The sequence below is a fragment of the Crotalus tigris genome, unplaced genomic scaffold, assembly GCF_016545835.1.
Source record: "Crotalus tigris isolate CLP2741 ecotype Arizona unplaced genomic scaffold, ASM1654583v1 scf7180000017551.9496454, whole genome shotgun sequence".
Taxonomy (NCBI): domain Eukaryota; kingdom Metazoa; phylum Chordata; class Lepidosauria; order Squamata; family Viperidae; genus Crotalus; species Crotalus tigris.
In genome coordinates, this window is record NW_024096469.1 from 8,017,478 (window position 1) to 8,039,130 (window position 21,653).

At 39.2% G+C, this 21,653-nt stretch overlaps 1 protein-coding gene across 3 annotated transcripts in view; it reads left to right on the forward strand.

The window, feature by feature from the left end:
- The window catches only part of RPTOR (regulatory associated protein of MTOR complex 1), a 425,821-nt gene that overhangs the window by 372,628 nt on the left and 31,540 nt on the right, over positions 1–21,653 (forward strand). For 2 of the 3 annotated variants that reach the window (XM_039346112.1, XM_039346131.1), the window contains exons 25-29: positions 1,718–1,823; positions 4,085–4,199; positions 4,520–4,644; positions 6,449–6,553; positions 13,823–13,870. In XM_039346112.1, coding sequence (XP_039202046.1) covers positions 1,718–1,823; positions 4,085–4,199; positions 4,520–4,644; positions 6,449–6,553; positions 13,823–13,870 — 499 coding nt within the window. The remainder of the gene's footprint in view (positions 1–1,717; positions 1,824–4,084; positions 4,200–4,519; positions 4,645–6,448; positions 6,554–13,822; positions 13,871–21,653) is intronic. The other variant, XM_039346121.1, reaches the window with a different exon arrangement.

Below are 21,653 nucleotides of genomic sequence, written 5' to 3' on the forward strand. Positions count from 1 at the left end.
ATGAAGCATTCTGATTATTGTTAGTTACCTTGAAGCAGCCAACTAGCAAAGGAGACGTCGTCCACCAGCTTCTATAAGACTGTTTTGTAAAGAAAGCTTGTTCATTCAGGGAAAGGGAATTTTTCATTTTCCTTCTCCCCAGAATGTTTTAATCCTATCAGGATTTGAGAACAATATTTTATTTTATTTGTGCATGTAGGCCTCAAACCATCTTTTGCTTTTAGCCTGCTGATTCTACTAGCTGTGGTTTTAAAGTAGACAATGTAACTCTGTTTTTTTCAAACTATTGTATTTCCAGTTGTGCAAAAAGAAACCCCAGAATTCCCCCTATGGGATTATCTGCAATCATCAGCTACATCTTCTGCGTTTATGTTTCCCTGAGACATGCTTCACGGTCTCATGTATTCGAAAAGAATAATGTAAACATCCCATTTTTTTTCTTTTAAATGGAAGAAAGCTTTAGAGACCGATGTTAAAATGGTTCAGTGCCTTTGTCGATTTATGCAAGCAGCCACTAGAATCAAACAGATCTGCTATAATAAGTCATTTATATAAGCTTCCTCAATTTACATGGCTCTTTACAATAACAGAAGGCTCTATCTCTTCATATGAGAACTTACAGCCAGAAAGAGACATGCTACAAGGCTTAGACCTTATTAAGCTGTAGCTTTTAAAATATTGGTTGATGAATCACATGATTTACAAATCCTGGGCTTAAAATGTGCATTTTTAAAGAGCTGTTCCCTACTGGGAAGATTCTAATTCTGACATTATTAGTGGATAGAGTCTACATCTTTTTTTTTCTTCTTTATACTGCCTGGCTTTATCTTCCATGCAGTTTCAAAAGGAAAATGTCACTTTCCTTAGGCTCCATGAAAATAATTACCTGTGAAAGTAATATATAATAATTTATATTAATTGGTTAAAAAGCATAGCATAGGCTTTGATTAGCCTGGAACTAACCATTTATAACATTAGACTCCGAAGGTGACACATGTTTAAGTGTACAAAACCATCTACCTGTCATTGCTCTTAGTCAAGCCAAACTGAAGAATCTGCAGAAATAAAGAAGAAAGTGAATATATTTGTTTGTTAGCTTTATAGCAGATCTCACCTTTATTTTGTATGACAGACAGCATATAATGCACCAATCTCCTATTTCCTCACAACAACCCTGTGGGGTGGGTGGTGCTGAGGAAGAGTGACTGATCCAAGTCACCCAGCTGGCTTTTATTCTTAAGGGACAAGCTGCCTAGTCCAGCTACCTAGCCAGTACTCCTGGGGAGCGTGGTGGCTTATATGGTTAGGATGCTGGGTTGGAGATTAGCAAGCCCATGTTCGGGATGTGGGTGCTGCTGCATTCCTTGACGGGGACATGAATCCTTTGAACCTGGAAGTGCCTTAGGTGCCTCTGACCTGAACGGGGCAGGGGACCAGTACACTAAACTGCCTCAGAAATTAATCTGGAGTGACACTCACGCATATACAGCTAATTATTTTTATTTATTTATTTATTAAACCTATTTGCCACCTCTTGCTATGGGTGTACTCTAGGCAGCTTAAATAATAAAAAAGAAAGAAAATGAAAGGAATGTAAAATAATACAACACTAAAATAAACAATGAAAAAGAGCACAATGAGAATATATACCAAGTCTCTGCTTTTGTTTTGTTTTGTAATTGTCCTGCTCTCATGTCTTTTCATAATTGCTTGATAGATTCCTGAAGAGCATGATTTGGAGAGCCAGATCCGGAAAGAGAGGGAGTGGAGATTTCTGCGCAATGCTAGAGTCCGAAAGCAAGCACAGAAAATTATCCAAAAAGGTGATTTCCTCCTTTCTTGCTTTTTCTGATTCCCAAAAGAAAAAAAAAATAACATTCCCCCCCCTACGTGTATGTGCTCCATCCTGCTTCAACAATGCACCCTTGAGCCTCAATACTAATCATTGATCTTTGTTGCCAACCTGCTAATCTGATTATGTGCTCCCCAGACATCTGGCATACTTTTCTATGAAGATAAAGTAGAAGTTACATCTCAATTACAAGAAAGGATGTTGCCAGCTAAATGGCAATTATTCCCACTGCTGCTAAATGGCAGAATTAAAGAATGATAACGTCCCTAATGCTTTCAAGTTTTTCTGTAGTTTCTTATGTATTGGCATTCTTTACCTTTACAGATTTTTTTTCCCTGACTGTGCCTTTGGATTCAAGTCTATTCTGTGTTTTACTGAAAATTCACCTGGCTTATTTATAACTCCTTATGTATTTGCAAATTATTGTTAACTGAGATTGAGTTCTTTGCATTTTGCTGATGTGGCCCCTAAAATTGCATAGCAATGGTTAGATGTGACATTTGAAAAACAATGAGAATTATTATATATTATGTAATAATCATAATAGTGAGTCAGAGGGAGTGAATATGTGTTGCTCACCTACATTTTCAGCACGACACAAGATGGTTTTTACCAGGAATGAGAGAGAGTGGGTGCTTTCCCATCTTGAGTTATCAGCTGGAGAAATATTAGTGCAAAATATTAATCTTCTGAGAGAGATGATCTGTCTCTTATATGTAGCTCAGTTCTTTTGTAACTGAAGTGAATTTATTTTCCTTTATTGATTTGAGGATTTTTTTGGGGGAGGGGAGGTAGGGTCTTTCTACCATGCTTACTGTATGCACCCCCTTTTTTTTCCTGCACCCAAGGGTTTCTCACGGCAAAAACTTGCTTTTGTGTGAGTCGGTCATCATCCTTAAGACCTTTTAGCCTTTTGTTTTTATTTTTTAATGGAACAGTTTCAACCGTTTAGTAACGTGTTTATGATACCTATCTATTTATTTTGCCTGATACACAAAATGGTCTATTAATCAATGTATGCAGAGCTTTAAGCTCAGATTTCTCAGGTAAGGAGTTGCAAGCAATAAAAGAAATCTGGCTGTCCTTTCAGTCAGTCAGGAAATACACATATGCTAAAGTACATCAGATATATGATTGCTGGGTCATGGTTTCCTTTTTTGACTAGATGAAGGTAAATTAATATACAGTAGTGGCCAAAATTGTGGAAACCTTTTGAGAAAAGTGTACAGTAGAAATGCCACCTTTGGTTAAGTTTCCACCAATTTTTCTTCTAATTTCTTTATAATTGTAGCCTTGTTCACTTAATAATACTACTTTACATCGCTTTCTGGACAAGCAGTCAACTCTTTGCACCATTACTTTAATTTTATTATGTTTTACAAGCTTACTAAACGAAAGAACACTAAAAAACCCAACCAACTTGATAGCGATTACGTAACATATTGACAAATGTCCTCCTCTCAGTTTCAATACATGACATCAATAACTGAAACCTAATGTGATCTGATCGGCTCATTGCCAAAACAAGATGACACCTGATTGGCTCTCTAAACACTCATGCTCATTGGCTACAATCAGATGAAGGAAAGCTACCTGATATCAACCTAAGCAAGTTGTGTTTCCTTTTTCCGTTTTTTTGGCTATAACTTTTCATAGAATACAGTACAGATAATTGAACAAACTTTGTTGCATTACATTCTTTTTTTTTTTTTTTTTTTTTTATTGAAATTTTTCAAAAGTTTTACAAATAAAAATCCACCCCCCCCTCCCCAACCACCTTCCCAGAACTGAATATAGGATTATTTAACAAATATTTTAAAAATAACATTTGCAATTTATAAAATAATTAATAGTAATAATATATATAGAAATAATATACATAACATAAACTTTAAAATGAATAATATATACCCCCAAAAAGGCTAAATAATATTGCATTACATTCTTGATCAAATTATCTTTCCATTGATATATAATTTTATGGTACTACTCCCCCCATGGTGTTATTAGCCATCAAACCTCAAAAATACACTTTTCCCAAAAGATTTCCACAGTTTTGGCCACTACTGTATCTGGAGGAAAATGGAAGGGCTGTGTTATTTTTCCGTTTAATTTGAGGTGTTTTCTTATGCTATAGCTTAGATATTTTTTTGTAAAACAGTAAACAATACCCAATCAGTTTAGTGAACTGTAAGAGATTGATGCTAATATTCTTTCTGAAATACTTTTTAGGTATTTCAAGACTAGATGATCAAATCTTTCTGAACAGGAACCCCGGAATGCCTTCCGTAGTCAAGTTTCACCCATTCACCCCATGCATAGCAGTGGCTGACAAAGATAGCATCTGGTAAAATACTGATTTTAAAGTCAATATCATCTTATTCGATCTGATGCCTTCTTCTTGCTCCTGAGGGAAGGCCTGATAAAACTGTCATCTCGGCTGAGTATAGATTTTCTACACAGAGTTTCAAATTTATTATTCTTCCTGCAAAAGCTGAAAGTACAAGTAATCAAAAAATATTAAGCACTTGGGGGGGGGAGGAGCAAGCTATTTGATTTGGAGCCATTTGATAGAATGATATCCTGGATACCTAAAACCAGGTTGATTAATGGATTCCACTATATTTTATTTAACTTGTTCTTGCTTTTTTTCCCTTCTTTACCCAGTTTTTGGGATTGGGAAAAAGGGGAAAAGTTGGACTATTTTCACAATGGAAACCCACGTTACACTAGGATCACTGCCATGGAATATCTGAATGGACAAGACTGTTCTCTACTCTTGACTGCTACAGGTTGGTATATTATTTTTATGAAAAAGCAGATAATACAACTAAGAAACATCAGAAGTTTTTCTGCCTTGCCATCTTACTGATTCATTCAGTCTTAGACACAATATCTCTCTGTTTATTTGTTTCCACGCATTCTGCTAGCCAACTTTTGAGTCATCCCCCGGGCTGTTATCACACAGCAGACCACGATAATCATATAAAAATGAGTAGTTTATTATTTTCTTCACCCATCCTCATTTCTTCTCAAATATGTAAAACATGTTGAAAGTAGGCGGGAAATGTTCTATATTAGATTCTCCTCCATAATCATTCTCCTGACAGTAATTGCACGAATTAACATCATGTCATATCTTTGCTTCATACTTTCTGTTGGTATGGCTGTTCCAGAACATTCCCTCTCTCGGACTAATGTGCATTATCTGAAGCTTAAGAGCCACATCCACTCCTTGGGTGCAGCTCTTGAAGACCAACAAAGTTGTTGGTTTTTTTACCAAATTTAATTTTTAATATGGAAGAAGGAAGTAATTGTTAGATATGTGGCTGGAAAGTAATTCTTTTAATTATATTTAATTATAATCTAAATCAAAAAATAGCCCTCCTGCTACTTTTTACAATGCAACCTTTGACAAATTATTCAAAGACAAGATGGGGCATCCACACTAGAAGATGTTGTATAAGACTTCAGGGCAGGTTAGCAATGGAAATAAGCTTTTCTAGTTTTAAAGAAAAATATCTCCAGGAATATTACATTATACAGCAATTTACTTCATCTTAAACTCCCCAAAGAGAATTATTATTATGAACATATTATTTATATGGTAGATATTACCTAAGCATATCCTTCTCATAGCCCTTATTTGTATTAAGAGTATGATTACACGTATAAGCAAGGCACAGGTATTCCTATGATTGCTATGGGAACTTGGGTATATAAATGAAAGAGATTTGCCAGTCGTAGAAAATAGATTGTATTCAGTTAAGGGGAAATTGTATTTTTTTAAAAGTTATCCATTTAAAGATTTGAAATGTGATTTTTTTTTTTTTTTGAAAATTATTAAGCACCTAGTTTTTAGTTCTTCAGATTGCAGACAATCTTCATCTTTCTTTAGACAATCATCTAATAATGTTTCCAATAGGGTGAAGATACTCTGGGTAGTTCTAAGTGTGCTGTATGAAGAGCCTAGATCAGGGATCTTCAAACTTGGCCTTTTTATGACTTGTAGACTTCAACTCCCAGAATTCCTCAGCCAGGCATGCTGGTTGAGGAATTCTGGGAGTTGAGGTCCACAAGTCATAAAAGGGCCAAGTTTGAAGAGCCCTGGCCTAGATGTTGATTTTTATCACAGGGGTTCCTGCTAGCCTTATGCTGTTCTTGGAAAGAAGCACAGCCACTTCTGGATCCAGAGCCCTTCCATCCCTCTTAAATATACTTTTTGGTAACTGATCTTACCTCCATATATGTCCAAAACATATAGTTCTTCCAGGCTAAAAAGCCCAGTAGACCTCCCTCTTCCCCTGTGCTAATAGGCACCATCAGCCAGCCATATATTCACCGCTTCATTCCCTCCCCTGTTTTCATTGGCTTCTTCTGCCCAAGTCTATATCTAAGATGATTAAAAGTTTATATAGAGATTAACTCTAAAGCTTCTGAAAATGGTATGTCTCTTTTATTTAAATTCACTTACTCTAACTTAAAATAAAATGTTCTGTACTAAGATAAGGTTGTTTGCTGTATGTCCCAAAGCCACTCTTTTTTATATTGCTTCGTATGTTCTTTTTGTGTGTGTGTGTGTGTCCTGTCTTCAAGATGATGGTGCTATAAGAGTGTGGAAGAACTTTGCTGATCTGGAGAAGAATCCAGAGATGGTAACAGCCTGGCAGGGTTTGTCAGATATGCTACCAACAACACGTGGTAAGTATGACCATAACACTCTTTTCTGAATGCGAAATATAACAATAATTAGTCTTGGTCTGAAGCGAGGCTGGGTAACCTGGAGCTGTCTTCTTTGCTTCTGCTTTCAGTAATATCTTGTAATTAGACTTCTGGCTACCATCGACTGACGTGTTAAGAGATTTCTTCCTAGCCATAGTTTCAGAAAAGTATAAACATAGGCCTAAAGACACTACTTGTGGGATAGATAGAGAGGCATTTTTTAGTAATGTGAATCAGGACTAAAGTTGTGTTCCCACCTCCTCAACTATACTGGATTTCTTATCAGTGGAGGTCAGGCCTAACTTTTTGCTTCTTCAGAAAAAGTCATAGAGAGCTGCACTGAGCACTGCCCTTCTTGAACTTCTCACAACAGTTGGTTATCTCCTTCCAATTTGGGGTTTATCCAGAACTCACCTCTTGCTGCTGTTCTGTTTATTTGCTGATTCTTCCTTGACCCAGCTTTGCATGCTTCCCATATCATTTTGCTTAGCCCGCTTTGACTTCAGCACATACAGCACCGTTTCAGTTCTTTCCTACCATATGTGGGGGGAAAGGGAAGGAGAGGAAAATAGGAAACATTACAATCAGAGTCTTCTACAAGTAGCATAAATGGTCCCGGCACAGTACGGGCTATGGCAAAGCAAGAAACTTGTTACTATGCATACTTGGTGGAGGCAAGTTAAGTAACACACACAAACAGAAAAACCTCTCTCAAATATTTTAATAGAAAGGTGTTTGCTCTGCTCCCAAGACATGAGGATTCATTAAAGCACTGACAGTTCCTATTTCTGAGCTGATACATCTCTGCCCTAAGAACTGAAAATTGCATCTCTGAAAATCTCCTGTTGCTATACTACTACTTTGCTAGCCTATTAACATATTTGCGCTAACACAACCAGTAATCAGTAATGATTTGACATGTCAGTATAAAACATCTACGCCCTTTGAACTTTATGGTTTGAACACTTACAGAAGTAACATCTACATATTTTTCTTTAATGTCACCTTCCCTCACACTGCCATGCTTTTCCTGCATAATGTGATTCAAGCTATTGATAGAAATCCACACGAAATATCTCACTTAGATCTAAAAAACACTAACAACCTATTCTTGGCTTTTTCCATAAAAATCCTGAATTGCTCAGACAATTGGAAAGCAGAGGTCCATTTGCAGTAAATCCAGCTTTCTATAACATGCCTCTCCATGTTTGCAGAACGTGGAGTCCTAAAGGGCACATTTTAGGCATCTGGCAAAAAATCCTCCATTTAAAAGGCCATTTGTCAGCAGCCAAGCAAAGATTGCATTGTGCATTGCATTGTAAATAGAAGCGTACTAGGCTCACATCTTACTGATCTTTTAGCATCTTCCCATCTCTGAAATAATCATTAAATAAATAATAAGTTGGATCTTGTCTAAGGCATCTATATAATGCCCATGCATTCAGTTACTGTACATTTCAATTAATTTTATTAGCAGTGTTTGACACTGCCAAAAGAACAGTCCCTGGAAATTCAGTTTATTCTTGTGCAGCTTATTTAAAAATTCAAAATGAGTGAAAAAAGGCAATCACCAAATCATTAAAAAAATATACAGTTAAAATGCAGGAGGAAATGATTAAGTTAATTGCCTGGGTCACTCTTAAATAGAAAGACTAATCTCAGCATAGTACAAATTCATCTAGTGATATAGACAGAAACACACACACACACACACACCAGCCTTCAATAGCTTAGAACATCCTGACTATAAGTTTATAAAAGATAAAGGCCCATGTATCTGGAGGGTACAAAACAGGAAGCTACTACCAATATAAGACATGTTGTTTTGCTCTAGAAAAGTTAAGATGTAATAGATATTGATTCTGCAATATTTAAAATTGATAGTCTAGTCCCAGTCTATGCAAATCCTGTTCATCATTATTTTAATACACTGAAAAGTGTGAAATCTTACATGAAGAAATACTATCTTCTGAGACATCAGAAATACTGTTTTTAGTTTATGTAATTCCTTTAAGAAGGTGCAGATACTGTAATTGTAAGGGGCAATATGAAGTATACTGTTTGTACTATAATGTTTTCAGTTCTGATGTTAGTAGCCAATTAGCTAAATAAAATCAGAATTTGAGCTACCTTTTGGATACCAGTTCTGACAGAAAGAGACATTTTCAGAAATTGGCTTAAAATATTAATAACCCACTTAAAGAGTTCCTTATGCTTATGAGTTAATGCATTAAAAAATAGTCCAAGGCCAAAGGGAAATCATTCCTTTGATATAGTTCAGTAAATATGCATAAGCAGATGCTATTTTAATCCTGGGGCTCCAGCATAAAGATTGGGGGCCAATGCAGTTAAATTCAGTTCTATCCTTGGACTTTCCTTGTGTCTGCTTCTGCAGTTCATTAATAAGAGACAAGAAAATACTGACCAGATGACAAATTGTATATTGTGACACCATCATATCACAAATCATTCTAGCTTCATTCCAGAGAAAATGGACACATATTATATGGAGTTAAGGGTAATGAAAACAAACCAAACTGCCAGCATCAAATATAGCCATGAAACCAATAAGTGGCAATAGACCTAACTTTATTTTATCAACCGTTACTTCCTCAAGAATTTGCTCCCCAAAATAAAAACACTGAAGCCCCTGATAATCTAGGGCAGTGGTTCTCAACCTATGGGTCGGGACCCCATTTGGGGTCGAACGACCATTTCACGGGGGTCGCCAAACAAGGCTGTCTACCATTTTTCCCCCTTTTCTTTGGCCACGCCCCTGGCACCCGGTGATGTATAAGTGGTTGGGGGTCACCACAACATGGGGAACTGTATTATGGGGTCGCGGCATTGGAAAGGTTGAGAACCACTGATCTAGGGTAAAGAAGTTCTTATTTTCCCTTGACCATCTCATTTTCCCTAGCACCAGTTAAGCACCACATACCGTATTTTCCAGCGTATACGATGACTCGGCGTATAAGACGACCCCCGACTTCGGAGACGATTTACATGCTTAAAAAGTTGTCTTATACGCTGGAAACTACCATATTCTCCGGCGTATAAGATGACTCGGCGTATAAGACGACCCCCGACTTCGGAGACAATTTGCATGCTTTAGAAAGTCGACATATACGCCGGAAAATACAGTAATAATAACATGGTTCATCATGTCTGAAATCCCCTCTTCCCCAATTCATAACTTCCTAGCAAGTGCAACAAGTTCGGATGAATAAAAGCTCTAAGGGGGTTTAATGCTTTATAAAAGATTCATTTATCTTCTGTTTCAACTCCTGTTGCTGTGGTGGAAATGAATGGGCTGGTTTAAGCAAAATCTAACCAGTGCCAAGAAGCAAAGTGAATTAAATTAGCCCTCTATAGAAATGAGATCTAGGTAGTCCTCAACGTACAACTACAATTGAGCCCAAAATTTCTGTTGCTAAGCAAGGCAGTTGTTAAGTGAGTTGTGTCTCATTTGATGACCTTTTTTGCCATAGTTGCGAGGCAAATCACTGCAGTTGTTAAGTGAATCATGCAGTCGTTAAGAAATCTGACTTCCCCATTGAGTTTGCTAGTTCAAAAGCTGACTGAGAAGGTTACAAAAGATGGTCCATTGACCCTGGGACAGTGCAACTGTCACAGATCCTTGCCAGTTGCCAAGCATCTAAATTTTGACCACATGACCATGGGGATTCAGCAACAGTCTGAAGTGTGAAAAAGGCGCATAATCACTTTTTTTCAGTGCTGTCACTAAACAAATGGTTGTAAACCAAGAACTCCATGTTCTTGATAGAATACTGCTTTTGTTGTGGAAACCCAGAATCATAATATGCTTGTGGCCCCAATTTTTAGTTGCACTTCCTTTGTAGGTGACATGTGAAATTATTCCAACAGCCCTCTGCTTTTGCTTTCCTTCATTTTCGTTCTACACTTCTTATTTGATGATGTGAGCTGCTTGATGAAAAATAGGTCACTGACCTCACAAGGGATTTGAGGGAACAACAAGAGCAGATGACACTTTGAAGGAGTGTCCTTTCTTTAATGACCTTCTTGTGCAAGTTTACTCATTTGTGGTGAACCAGCTAGAAGGAAAGCAATATTATAATATAGTGCAATTCTTTTGTTCTGGAAAAATATAAGAGGAGTTCAAAGGATTTTAGTTCTATACTAACCTCATAATATAGTGACAAATAAATCCCCTCTTCTTTTACCAAAAATAAGTGTGCCCTTGCCAGGCTTATTTGTATTTATCAGAAGAATATGATTGCCCTACATACAAGAAGAATAAGGACACATTGGAATTGCTTATCATCTAATGTTTGGATTTATGTAAACTATCTCACCATAATATGACACTGAAAGAAAGGATCTCTATATGCAATGAAGAAGGAGGGGCTGCTCAGAGTCACTATACACAATATGTTATAAATTAACTCCGGTTTAATCTTGAACTGGTCAATTCAGCATAAAACTAACTTGGATTGTAATCAAAACATTGAGAAATAAGTACAGGCACCGCTATAAATTATATGCACATATCATGTCCTAAAAGAAATTATTGACTGCTCTAATTCAATATTTTTAGTGGAGCAATGAGACCAAAGCAAACGACCAAAGCTAGCTAACCTTCCTCTCACAGAAGTTCCTAATCAGATCTTATTAATACAGATAGTTCTTGACTTACGATGATTCATTTATCAACTGTTTGAAGTTGTGATGGCCCCGAACAAATTATGGTTATGACCAGTCTTCAGAGTTCTGGCTGTCCCAGAAAACCCATGGTCGTGTGATCATGATCTGGGTACATGGCAGCCAACTCGCACTTACAAGTGGTTGCAGCGTCCTACGATGCTATGATCACCATTTGTGATCTTCTCAGCGGGCTTTCCCAGAAAGTCAGTGGGGAAACCGGCAGGGAAGATCACAGAATGCTGGGGAAAGTTTCCCCCACCCAGCCCCTCTGTGCTCACCCCACCTCAGCCATTTGTGCACCCCTGCATACAGCCCCCAAGTCTCACCGTGCATCCCTGCCACTTGCATACTTTCCCCAAGCTTCGCCATGCCTTCCTCGAACACGTTCATGCACTCTCTCTGAGCGCGTCACCCTCACACAACCTCCCCAGCCTCACTGCACCTCCCTCCCACCCCTACTCACCCTCGTGCATCCTCTCTGAGCCTTGCTGCACCTCTTATACACATACCTGCACACCTTCCCAGAGCTTCCCTGCACCTCCCTTGCACCCCCACCCATTCTCCCCAACCCTTGCCACACTCCCTTGCACCCTGTGCCCCTTCATACAGCCTCTCAGATCCTTATCATGCCTCTCTCACACACCCTCACACACACCCTCACTGCCCTGTCCCTTACCTGCCTGCCAAACTGCTTGAGAGCTGCCTGGGACTTCCTGCCGATTTCTCCACCGATTCGATTTTGGGAAGCCAACAGGAAGTTGCCTCAGCTAGTGACCGTGGGATTTAGTTGCTTAGTGATGGAAATTCCAGTCCCACTTGCCATTGTAAGTCAAAGGCTACCTTTATCTGAATGGGAGACAGTAAGAAATCCAGAGCTACAGACTAGAGTGAGAAGCCTGCCAGAAGACCGCAGTGCCAGAGCATTTCCATTAGATTAGATTTTTCACGCTCTTCTGTATGATTGTTGGTTTCTCTGCCCCGTAGTGTACACTTTGACAAAGGGAGAGTTGTGATGTAAAAACGACACAAGAACAATTTATTCTTTTCCTTCAAGAAGCTCTGGAAACCATATTGTGATATCTTTTTCTATAATATACTACACTATAATATAATATATAGTCCCTGAAATTTTAATCAGCTTTACAGGCCCAAGATCAATAGACTTTATAGCTAATCCACTATTTAACCTCACTGCACTGTCTAAGCTCCTCTGGCATTTGATAGTCTTTAGAAATAACTATTTTTATGAAGCATAAACTGCATAAATATAGATCAGCTTAATTATTTCATAGCACCTGTTAAAATTGAGAATCAGATATAAAAGCAGAGAGAGTTAAATTCAGCTTCTGTCTCAGTGGAATTGCAAGCATAGGCCAGTCTAGAGAGGATTAGTGGTTAGGATTACAATTGTAATTTGAAAAGGCCAAAGTTGATTTGTGTAATTGATATGTCAGACCTCATAAGAATTATACAGATTCTCTGACAAAGAGGACATTTAAAGTTTTATTAACAGACAGCAAAATGACATTTTATTGATACTAAATGGATTTTGGAGGGGGGAAAAAGGAGGAATAGGCCTTAAAGATTATTCTTTCCTAAGTAAGATCAGCAGTCCAAGTAATCAGATACCCTGACTACCTGCACGAGGCTTGGACTGCTACTGAACTGTAATACGGAAGCTTTGCAATGGGGAAAAGGACCAACACTTCCTACATAGATATTTGTGGCTCTTTTGAGTATACTGAACCTATAATGTGTTTCCAGCTGCTTCAGTTCCTTTCAGGAATGAGAATGCTTGCCTTAAAAGGAGCAGGAAATTCTCTTCCTGGATTAAAAAGATTTCTATGGCCAAGCTAGCTTCAATAAATATATAAAATTCAATTCCCCCCCCCTTTATCTGCAGTCATTACCTTCCATCTCTATTCAACATCCAGGTTTTTTTAAACAAAATTACTTTGAACATATCCCCTTGTAGGACTAATTTCTCCACTTAGGCAGTTATTTGAGCAGTGCCTCTATAAATTGTACTCCCTTTTCTAATCTTGAGTGGTCATTAGTAAATCACTGAAGTATGCTTTGCTGAACCCTACTATATGATTCTGCCACTGAACTGGTGACTCAGAAAGTGAGGCTTGAAGAAGGTACGCTTCCTGTTTTCTGTTTGATTTCCTTCATTTCTGCTACAGAGCCACTCAGAGCAGTATTTTCATTTCTAATGCTCCTTTGAACATAAGACGCCTTTAGGTCTAGATCCAGAAAAAAAGGCTATGATTAGAGAAGATGATGTCAGATCAATTGGGAGCATGAGTACAACCCCCACCCACCCCAAAAATACCTTCCCCCCCCCCTTCCCGTGGTTAATGGCTTCCTAGGATGGCTGCTTGAGTCAAGTTGCTCGTCTTCCTTCCTTTCCTGAATGGAAGCTTTTGCTACTGCTTCTCTCTAACTCTGTTCTTTTCTGTTCCTTTTGGGTTGTGTTTTCGACTCCTTTTAAAGATTTGTTTTGCTTTGGCTGATCAACTTACCCTTAGCATCAACCCCTTAATCCCTGTCTTCTCACAGGTCTGGCCCGAAGGGTTTCAATCTATCTTGAAAGAAGTAAACAGGGAGGTGAGTGCCCTCTTTCCTCTTATGTACAAACAGCACGGGAGGGATGGACCTTCTAATCTTGTTACTTGGTTTAAAAGAAATGGCGTTCCTTTTAATGCTTCCCAGGCCGTGTTAGTACTTGAAAAACAATTTAGTATCCACAACCTGTTCGTGTTAGAGCTCTACATCATGGGTGTCTAATACGCTTCCGTACCCAGCACAGAAGGATGAAGGGAGGGGATTGCGCTTTGCTTTGGGAATCAGCTTATTAACGAAAAGTGAAATTGGGAAATGGTTGCCATATTATTCAAACACAGGGCACCAAAGCTCAAGATCTATATATATACTCTTCCCACCATGTCTCTGTTCTTCTGTTTTTCAGGAGGTATTTGGGGATGCACAAGTTTCATTTGTTCCAATTTGACACTATGTGCAAATATACGATGGCTGTGACTTTCATGTCATAATATAGAAAATGGGTTTCCTCCTTTGTGATGTTAATGTCCAGAAAACAGAAACCTTGTTTTTGACTTCTGATGAAATCTGTACTTAAGAATTTGGGAGTCAGTGGAGGTGTGGGGCTTGAAATCTTTCCCTGCTGCTTTAGATTTTAAGGTAGGGATCAATGGCTGTCACAACAGGATGTGATATATATAAGGTATGTGTCAGAAGAGCTGAGGTAATCGTCTGAGGTGTTTCATGAATTATGAATACTGTATTCACTCGATGATAAGACCCGGGATATGTCAGCAGTGACTGCCAGAACAAAAGTGGCTTTGTGCCTTGTGACTTGGTCATGGAGACCTTTATACTTTGGTTGATTCTTTGGAATGAGTTGTACAAAATTAATGCAGTCGTTTTACCATTTAGGCCCTTCTCACTGGCTTATTGACAGGGTTGTAATTAGCAAGCTGGAAGATGGAAATGATTTCCCATTTGATACATTGAGCATCAGACCAGCTTAATGCAACCGCCATTGAGAATCAATACTAATAATACTCAGGCAGTAGCCATCAGCCAGGAGCTCATAGATAGATGGTTTTTATTCAGCATCAAGCTATTAAGCTAGGAGACCTGTTGAACTCTTTGGAATTTGCCCATCTTTGGTCTTCCAACTAAGGCTGGTTTTCAGAGTAACTTTGCATATTACCGCACTACCATAGTAAATGAGATTAATAAATACAGAAGTACATTTTCTTTCTGCTGTGTCTTATGCTGTGCTAAGTCACAGTCATTATTCTAATATTCCAGGTTCCAGTCACCCATTCTTCATGCCCAAAATACAGCAATACTCCATTTAAATCCCAGTTCTAGTCTCTAAAATCAGTGTGAGCCTCTATCTGTTTCCCAACTTTTTTATTCTCACATCTAACACAAACCACAGAGCTCTGAGAATTTTTGAGATAATATAATACAACTGATTACCTCAGGGACAAGGCCTCCAGGCAGGAGATACAGGGTCAAAAAAGTTGATGGAAATCATGACTGTGATCAAAGCCTGCCCCTATTGTACAAGTAATCCATATACCATATTTTTCCGTGTATAAGATGCTATTTTTTCCTGCAAACACCCTTTTCAAAAATCAGGTGCGTCTTATACATAAAAAAATAATGGTAACCTCCTCAGCCCAGGACATTTCTGTGTGGGTTTGCCATGCCGCCTGGTGCAGGTGTCAAGCCCCTGTGGGCTTGCCACTAATGGGAGGGGGGAGGGGCAAGATCTTCTGCCGGCCGAACTTGCGGATTTGCCGGCTCAGCTGTTTGATGCTCTGCCAAACAGCTGATCAGCGCAGAGAGCGTCTTATACATGGGTGTGTCTTATAGACGGAAAAATACGGTATGCCCTGATACGAAAATAATTAAAGGAAAGGAAGAGATGGTACTACATATGTGGTGCTGGTGGGGTTGTTATTAAACATTTCTCAAACCCTCTATCAGTCCAACAGCCCACATATGTCCTCTGTGCAGCATAAAATGAGCTGACCACCACTTCTTTTAGTTGCCCCAAAAGGAAGTGCCCAAATCAGCCCCCAGCTGGCACTTTACCTCTGACCCTGCCTGATGTGTCCTTGGCTTCTGCAGCAGAAAAGCAAGAAAGAAGCCAAGTCACTAATTAGAAAGCTGCCCAGAAGCCCAAAGATAATGGAAAAAAGAAAAGCCACGGGATCGAGAGGCAAGGAACGACAGAACCTTTCCCACTGGTAGGAAAGCAACCACCTGAAATCCTGCAGAGCTCAAAAAAGGAATGTTGCCATTTAAGCTGCTCTACACAGAGCTGGAAGAACAGCTCAGCAATCCAACACCTATGATGAGCCAGGATCACAGAGGCCTAATGGCACCAATGGAAATCATGACTGTTTGGTATCTTACAAGAGGAGAGACAATGAGACTAGGAAATAGTGAAGAGGGCTGCAATTCTGAGACCCTAGATACCCTTTTTTGTCATGTAAGAGATAACTTGGGATGAGAAGAGCATTATTTGGAAGAGCATTTTTTAGGATCTAATGAAGAATGAGATAATCTACCTTTCTCCCTGTTACCTGAAAACAAAAATAGAGACATGCCCTATGCAGCAATCAAGAGAAATTGTGTATAAAAGATCATCTGTGCATAATTGGGATTGAGGCTCTGTTGTGGCCTCTATGCATACAACTAATCAAAATGCTGATTAGACCGTGATAGAATTCAAGCAATTATTTTTGCAGGACGGGGAATCTGAATGGCATTCCTTTTGAAAGCAATCATTCATGAAGTCAGGCCTCTGTACTGAAATTTTTGTTGATCCATTGAGATGTAATTCTGCATCCTGCACGGATCATCATAGAAGGTTCTCCTTGTTGACATGAAGTTATCTAGTTTGGTAATGTCTGGAAGGAAAAAAAACCAAGGTCAGAGAACACCAAGAAGCCAACAGTGGCTATGTTGTATATCATAGTACTTTAAGCAATATCGTTGCTTCTTGCATGAAGAAAGTGGACTGAACCGTTTTTTAAATCTGTATTCTGGAGAAAGTTTTTTGCTCCCAAATTCATTTAACCATATATGGTGCTTTCATAAGATGATTATTGCTGTAACAAAGTTTGGGTTTTCAGGACCAGGATCTGATAATAGCAATAGCACTAGCATAGCACTTATATACTATCCCATAGTATAGCACTCTCTGAGCAGTTTACAAATGTCAGCATATTGCCCCTGACAATCTGGGTCCTCATTTTACCCACCTGGGAAGGATGGAAGGCTGAGTCAACTTGAGTCTGCCAGGATTGAACTCCTGGTGTGTGGGAAGAGTTAACCTGCAATACTGCATTCTAACCACTGTACTACCGAGCCACCATAAATAGATTCCATGACCAGATTTTTCTCACAATACAGGGTGGCAGTGGCAGTATCAGATTTCCCTACGAGAAATGTGCGAGCACATTTCAAATTCTAAAGTGTGTGTTTATTTTTGAATGCATAACCCACTTTTATGTTTTTTCCAACACTCAAATCCAGCTCGCAACATTAGTGAATGATCACTGCCTTGGTATTTTCATGATATTTTCTTCTTTGTCTTCCCTCCCAAAGCAGATTGATATTCGTATGGTTGTGTTCACAAACAACAGATGAAAAATATATTTTTGTAAAACTACCCAGGTGAATCAAACAATGGGGTCGTTCTGCATACATTAACTGATAAAACCTGAAAATTAGTTTCTGAAATGAGTTTTTAGCAATATAAGAAAAAAAATGTTGAATTTTCCTGCCTTCATTCTTCTCTTTCCTGTTGTATGGTTCAATATTTTATTTTCTTCCTTTGTTGATTTTAAGATTGATATCCTACCACGGCACCTCCAGCAGTGCCGCTCATGGGTATCCAATCATCCCAACATAACATGTTAGATCACTTGAGCTCCAGAGGATTCCAGGGTGATGTATGCTTGTAGAATATCATTGCTTTGCCTTTTCTTTGATTTCCAACATGGTTTACATCATGATAAAATCAAAAGCCATAAATAATAAATTTCATATAGCATCAGTAGCTGCAGTCCAAAAGCAAACCAGCAATAAAACCTACAATACTATCCATAGAAAACAATACAGTTTGGGAATCACGTACAGTAAAGAGAAGGGGCTCTGTAATTGGAGTGGGACAATTGGCACTCTCTCCTTTGTTAAAGATCAGAACCGGAGACTTGAGTTGCCATTATATTCAGTTGCATTTAAAGAAGCAGCCTTCACATGGTTATATTTGGGTTCTTTTCAAGCATACATTTGCACAAGACAGCACTAGCATTGTTCTTACATTATGGAATTAATGCAGAAAGACTTTCTGGCAGAATGACTGGGCCTGTCTCCCCCTTTTGTGTCTTTCAAATAGGGAGAGATGGTCCCACCGGGAAAGGAAAGGAAAGGATAGGCTTCGTGGTCTTCAACAGGGATATATGAGTAATCCTCAACTTAAGATCACAGTTGAGCCCAAAATTTCTGTTTTTACATAAGACAGTTATTAAGTGAGTTTTGTGCCATTTTACAACCTTTCTTGCCACAGTTGTTAAGTGAATCATGGAAGTTGTTAAGTTAATAACAGGTTGTTAAGTGAATCTGGTTTCCTCATTGACTTTGCTTGTCAGAAGGTTGCAAAAGGGGATCACATGTTCAGGGGCATTGCCAACTGTCAGAAATATGAGTTGTACACTTGCCAAGCGTCTGAATTTTAATCACATGACCATGGAGATGCTGCAACAGCCATAACTGCGAAAACAGTCATAAGTCACTTTTTTAGTGCCATTGTACCTTAGAATGGTCACTAAATGAACTGTTATAAGTCGAAGACTACCTGTATTTAGCAATAGCAATAGCTTTTAGACTTATATACCTCTTCACTGTGCTTTTACAGCCCTCTCTAAGCGTTTTACAGAGTCAGCCTATTGCCCCCAACAATCTGGGTCCTCATTTTACCAACCTCAGAAGGATGGAAAGCTGAGTCAACCTTGAGCTGGTCAGGATCGAATTGCTGGCAGTCAGCAGAATTCGCCTGCAATACTGCATTCTAACCGCTGCACACCATGGCTCATTTAAATTCTACAATGACAGGAAATACCTGATATGTTACAAAGTAAACAAAATAATTTACATATATATGAAAAGTTTGTAAAAGAACACAATCTTGGAAGCAGAGAAAAGTGTCACAATCTCTGTTCGCACATCTAAACTCTGTGCTCGTTCCAATGATGGATGCATCTCTGTGTATTCAAATTTTGCTGTCTGAATATTGGGAGTGCAATCAAGGAAAGCCAGTTGGGTCTGGTGGTTAAGGCACCAGGCTAAAAACAGGGAGATCATGAGTTCTAGTCTTACCCTAGACGTGAAAGGCAACTGGGCGGCCTTGGGTCAGTCACTCTTTTTCAGCCCATCCTTCCTCACAGGGTTTTTTTGTGGGGAAAATAGAAGAAAGTTGTGTTGGATGTTTGCCACCCTGAGTTCTTTGTAAAGATAATAAATGCAGGATACAAATAAACAAACCAAAAGTTTTGTCTCTAACAGAAGAATCTAGATTTTGGGGAAAAAAGGAGCAAACTAATTGTTCAATGGATAAGTTGCATGCAAAAACATAGTTTCAAAAGGCTCTGAAGGAGGTCAGTAAAACATCTTGCTCACTTGTCTATCTTACTCTAGCATCCCACTAAAAGTTTGTATTTCCTTTTTTAACTAAAAAAAAAAATCAGAGGTCAGCAATGTACTCATCCTCAAGGTATAAGAAACTTGAGAAGCAAACACGAGTCAATAATGTTACATTTTCCTATTTAAAAACCACTAGACATCTCTGACCTCCCTAAATAAGTATTAGTTTGCCCTGAAGTGGCCACCTGGCTCCTGGTTGTGTACAGTTTTCCCTTTATTATAATTTCACAGTCTTCTATATATGCATGTGATTAGGGAATACTTATCTATGAGTACTTTCAATGTCGTGTAGGTGACTTTGCAAAAATAACATCTAAACATCTCTTGTGAGAGGTTTTAATTCCTTGCAGTCCTTTAAGGCTGGAGGGAGACTGGCTCTTAGCATGTGGCTCCCTCTGGTGGTGAATGGTGCAGAAATTGACCAGGCTGTGGTCCTGGAAGGTCTTCTGTTTCATCAAGGGACTGACTAAAAGACAGACTTGCTGCTCACTGCTTGTCAGAAAGATGATGCTGTGCCTGGAACTGTGTTTTCTAAGAAGTCAGTGCAATGGCACATTCTGTTAAAGTTAAACTAAAGCATTGATTTATTTATCTCTCACATTTCGAGGCCTCCTGATTCTAAAATGATTCTTGCAACTGCAAAATAAAAACTGTTGAAGAAGTGTGGTGCCCAGAGGGAGGAAATCCACAAAACACCACCCTATCACCTGACATAAAGGGGTCTGACCGCACAGTAATTCAAGGCTTAAAGAGAAGCCCAGTCATTAAGGCTCATTTAAAGGTGTAAAGGTTGGGGATCATATGACTCCCCACTAGGACACTATTCCTGAGATGTCAGCTTTTTGAGGTAGACCAGATTTGAATGCCAAATTACAATGACCAAAACTGCCTTTATTGTAGGGTCGCAGTGACTGAATCTTGCCACTCTGAGTAAATTTCCCCTTCCCTGCCTTTATGCTAAAGAGAACAAGGGAAGATCCAGTCTGAGATGCTTTCTCTCATTCCATTCCTGCTCTGGCTCAGATTTCTTTTATTTGGTCTTGCCCTGGCTGCAGCTCTTTCATTTCTTCCTCAGGGTTATTCTCATAACTCAATACACAATGGAAGGTGAAGCACCAGAGAAAGCTAGTGAGGTTTGCCTATCATTGCTCATGCCATTGTATGCTGGACCAGCTGCAGTTTTGATGTGGTTTTCAGGGGCAGTTTCTGTAGAGCACATGGCAGCATTCCACCCTCAAAGTGGCTAAAACAGGGGCAACACTGAGGAGGGCCTCCCAATCCAGGGAAGGATGCAACTGGCATACAAACTGCACCAGTGCAAAGATGTTCGTGGACTCAGCTGTCACTTGCACACCAGGCCTGAGTGGGGCATTGCAAAACATGGAAGGTCCCCAGAATCAGATGAGCCAGGAACCCACAGCTACCCAGCCTTGCTAGACCTGAGTTTGAATCTATTCTGCCCTATACAGACTTCCAGAGGCTGCAGCAATAATACAAAATTTGGATATCATTGCTTGACTGGCCAGAGGTCAAGATGAACAATTGAATATAATCAGCGTATTGATGATGACCTCTCCTTGTAGCCTCATAGATAATATACCAGGACATGAAAATGTTGGCACCTGTGGCACCCACAAATCTCAGGCTTCAGAGTCAACCTCTCACGACCACCCTCTTACCCTGGCTGGAACCAGCTGCAGAAAAATGAGGACATCCACCGAAACACCCTGTCACCCACTCCCATTCCCTGCCACCAATCCAGAAGATACTGTAACAGTAGAAGGATAGCATCATCTTATTTGCTACTTTAGTAGCAAATTATCACGAGAGTAACCATTAAAAATGGGCTGCATTTATGTTTCAGCACATTTTAAGAAAATCAGGATTCCTTCCCTTTGGTCATTTGAGGATCTATAGAACAGGGGTGTCAAACTGCCGGCTCACGGGCTGAATACATCACATGGAAGCCGCACCCATCCCAGCTCCGGCAAGAGGAAAAAAGTTGTGCTAGATTGCGACACATCACTTGACACAGCAGGTTTGACACCCATGCTATAGAAGAAGATTCTTTTAATTGGTTCTATCAGATATGAAGTACCAAAATTCAGGTGACTGCTAGCAAGTAGTGAAGCAATGCCAA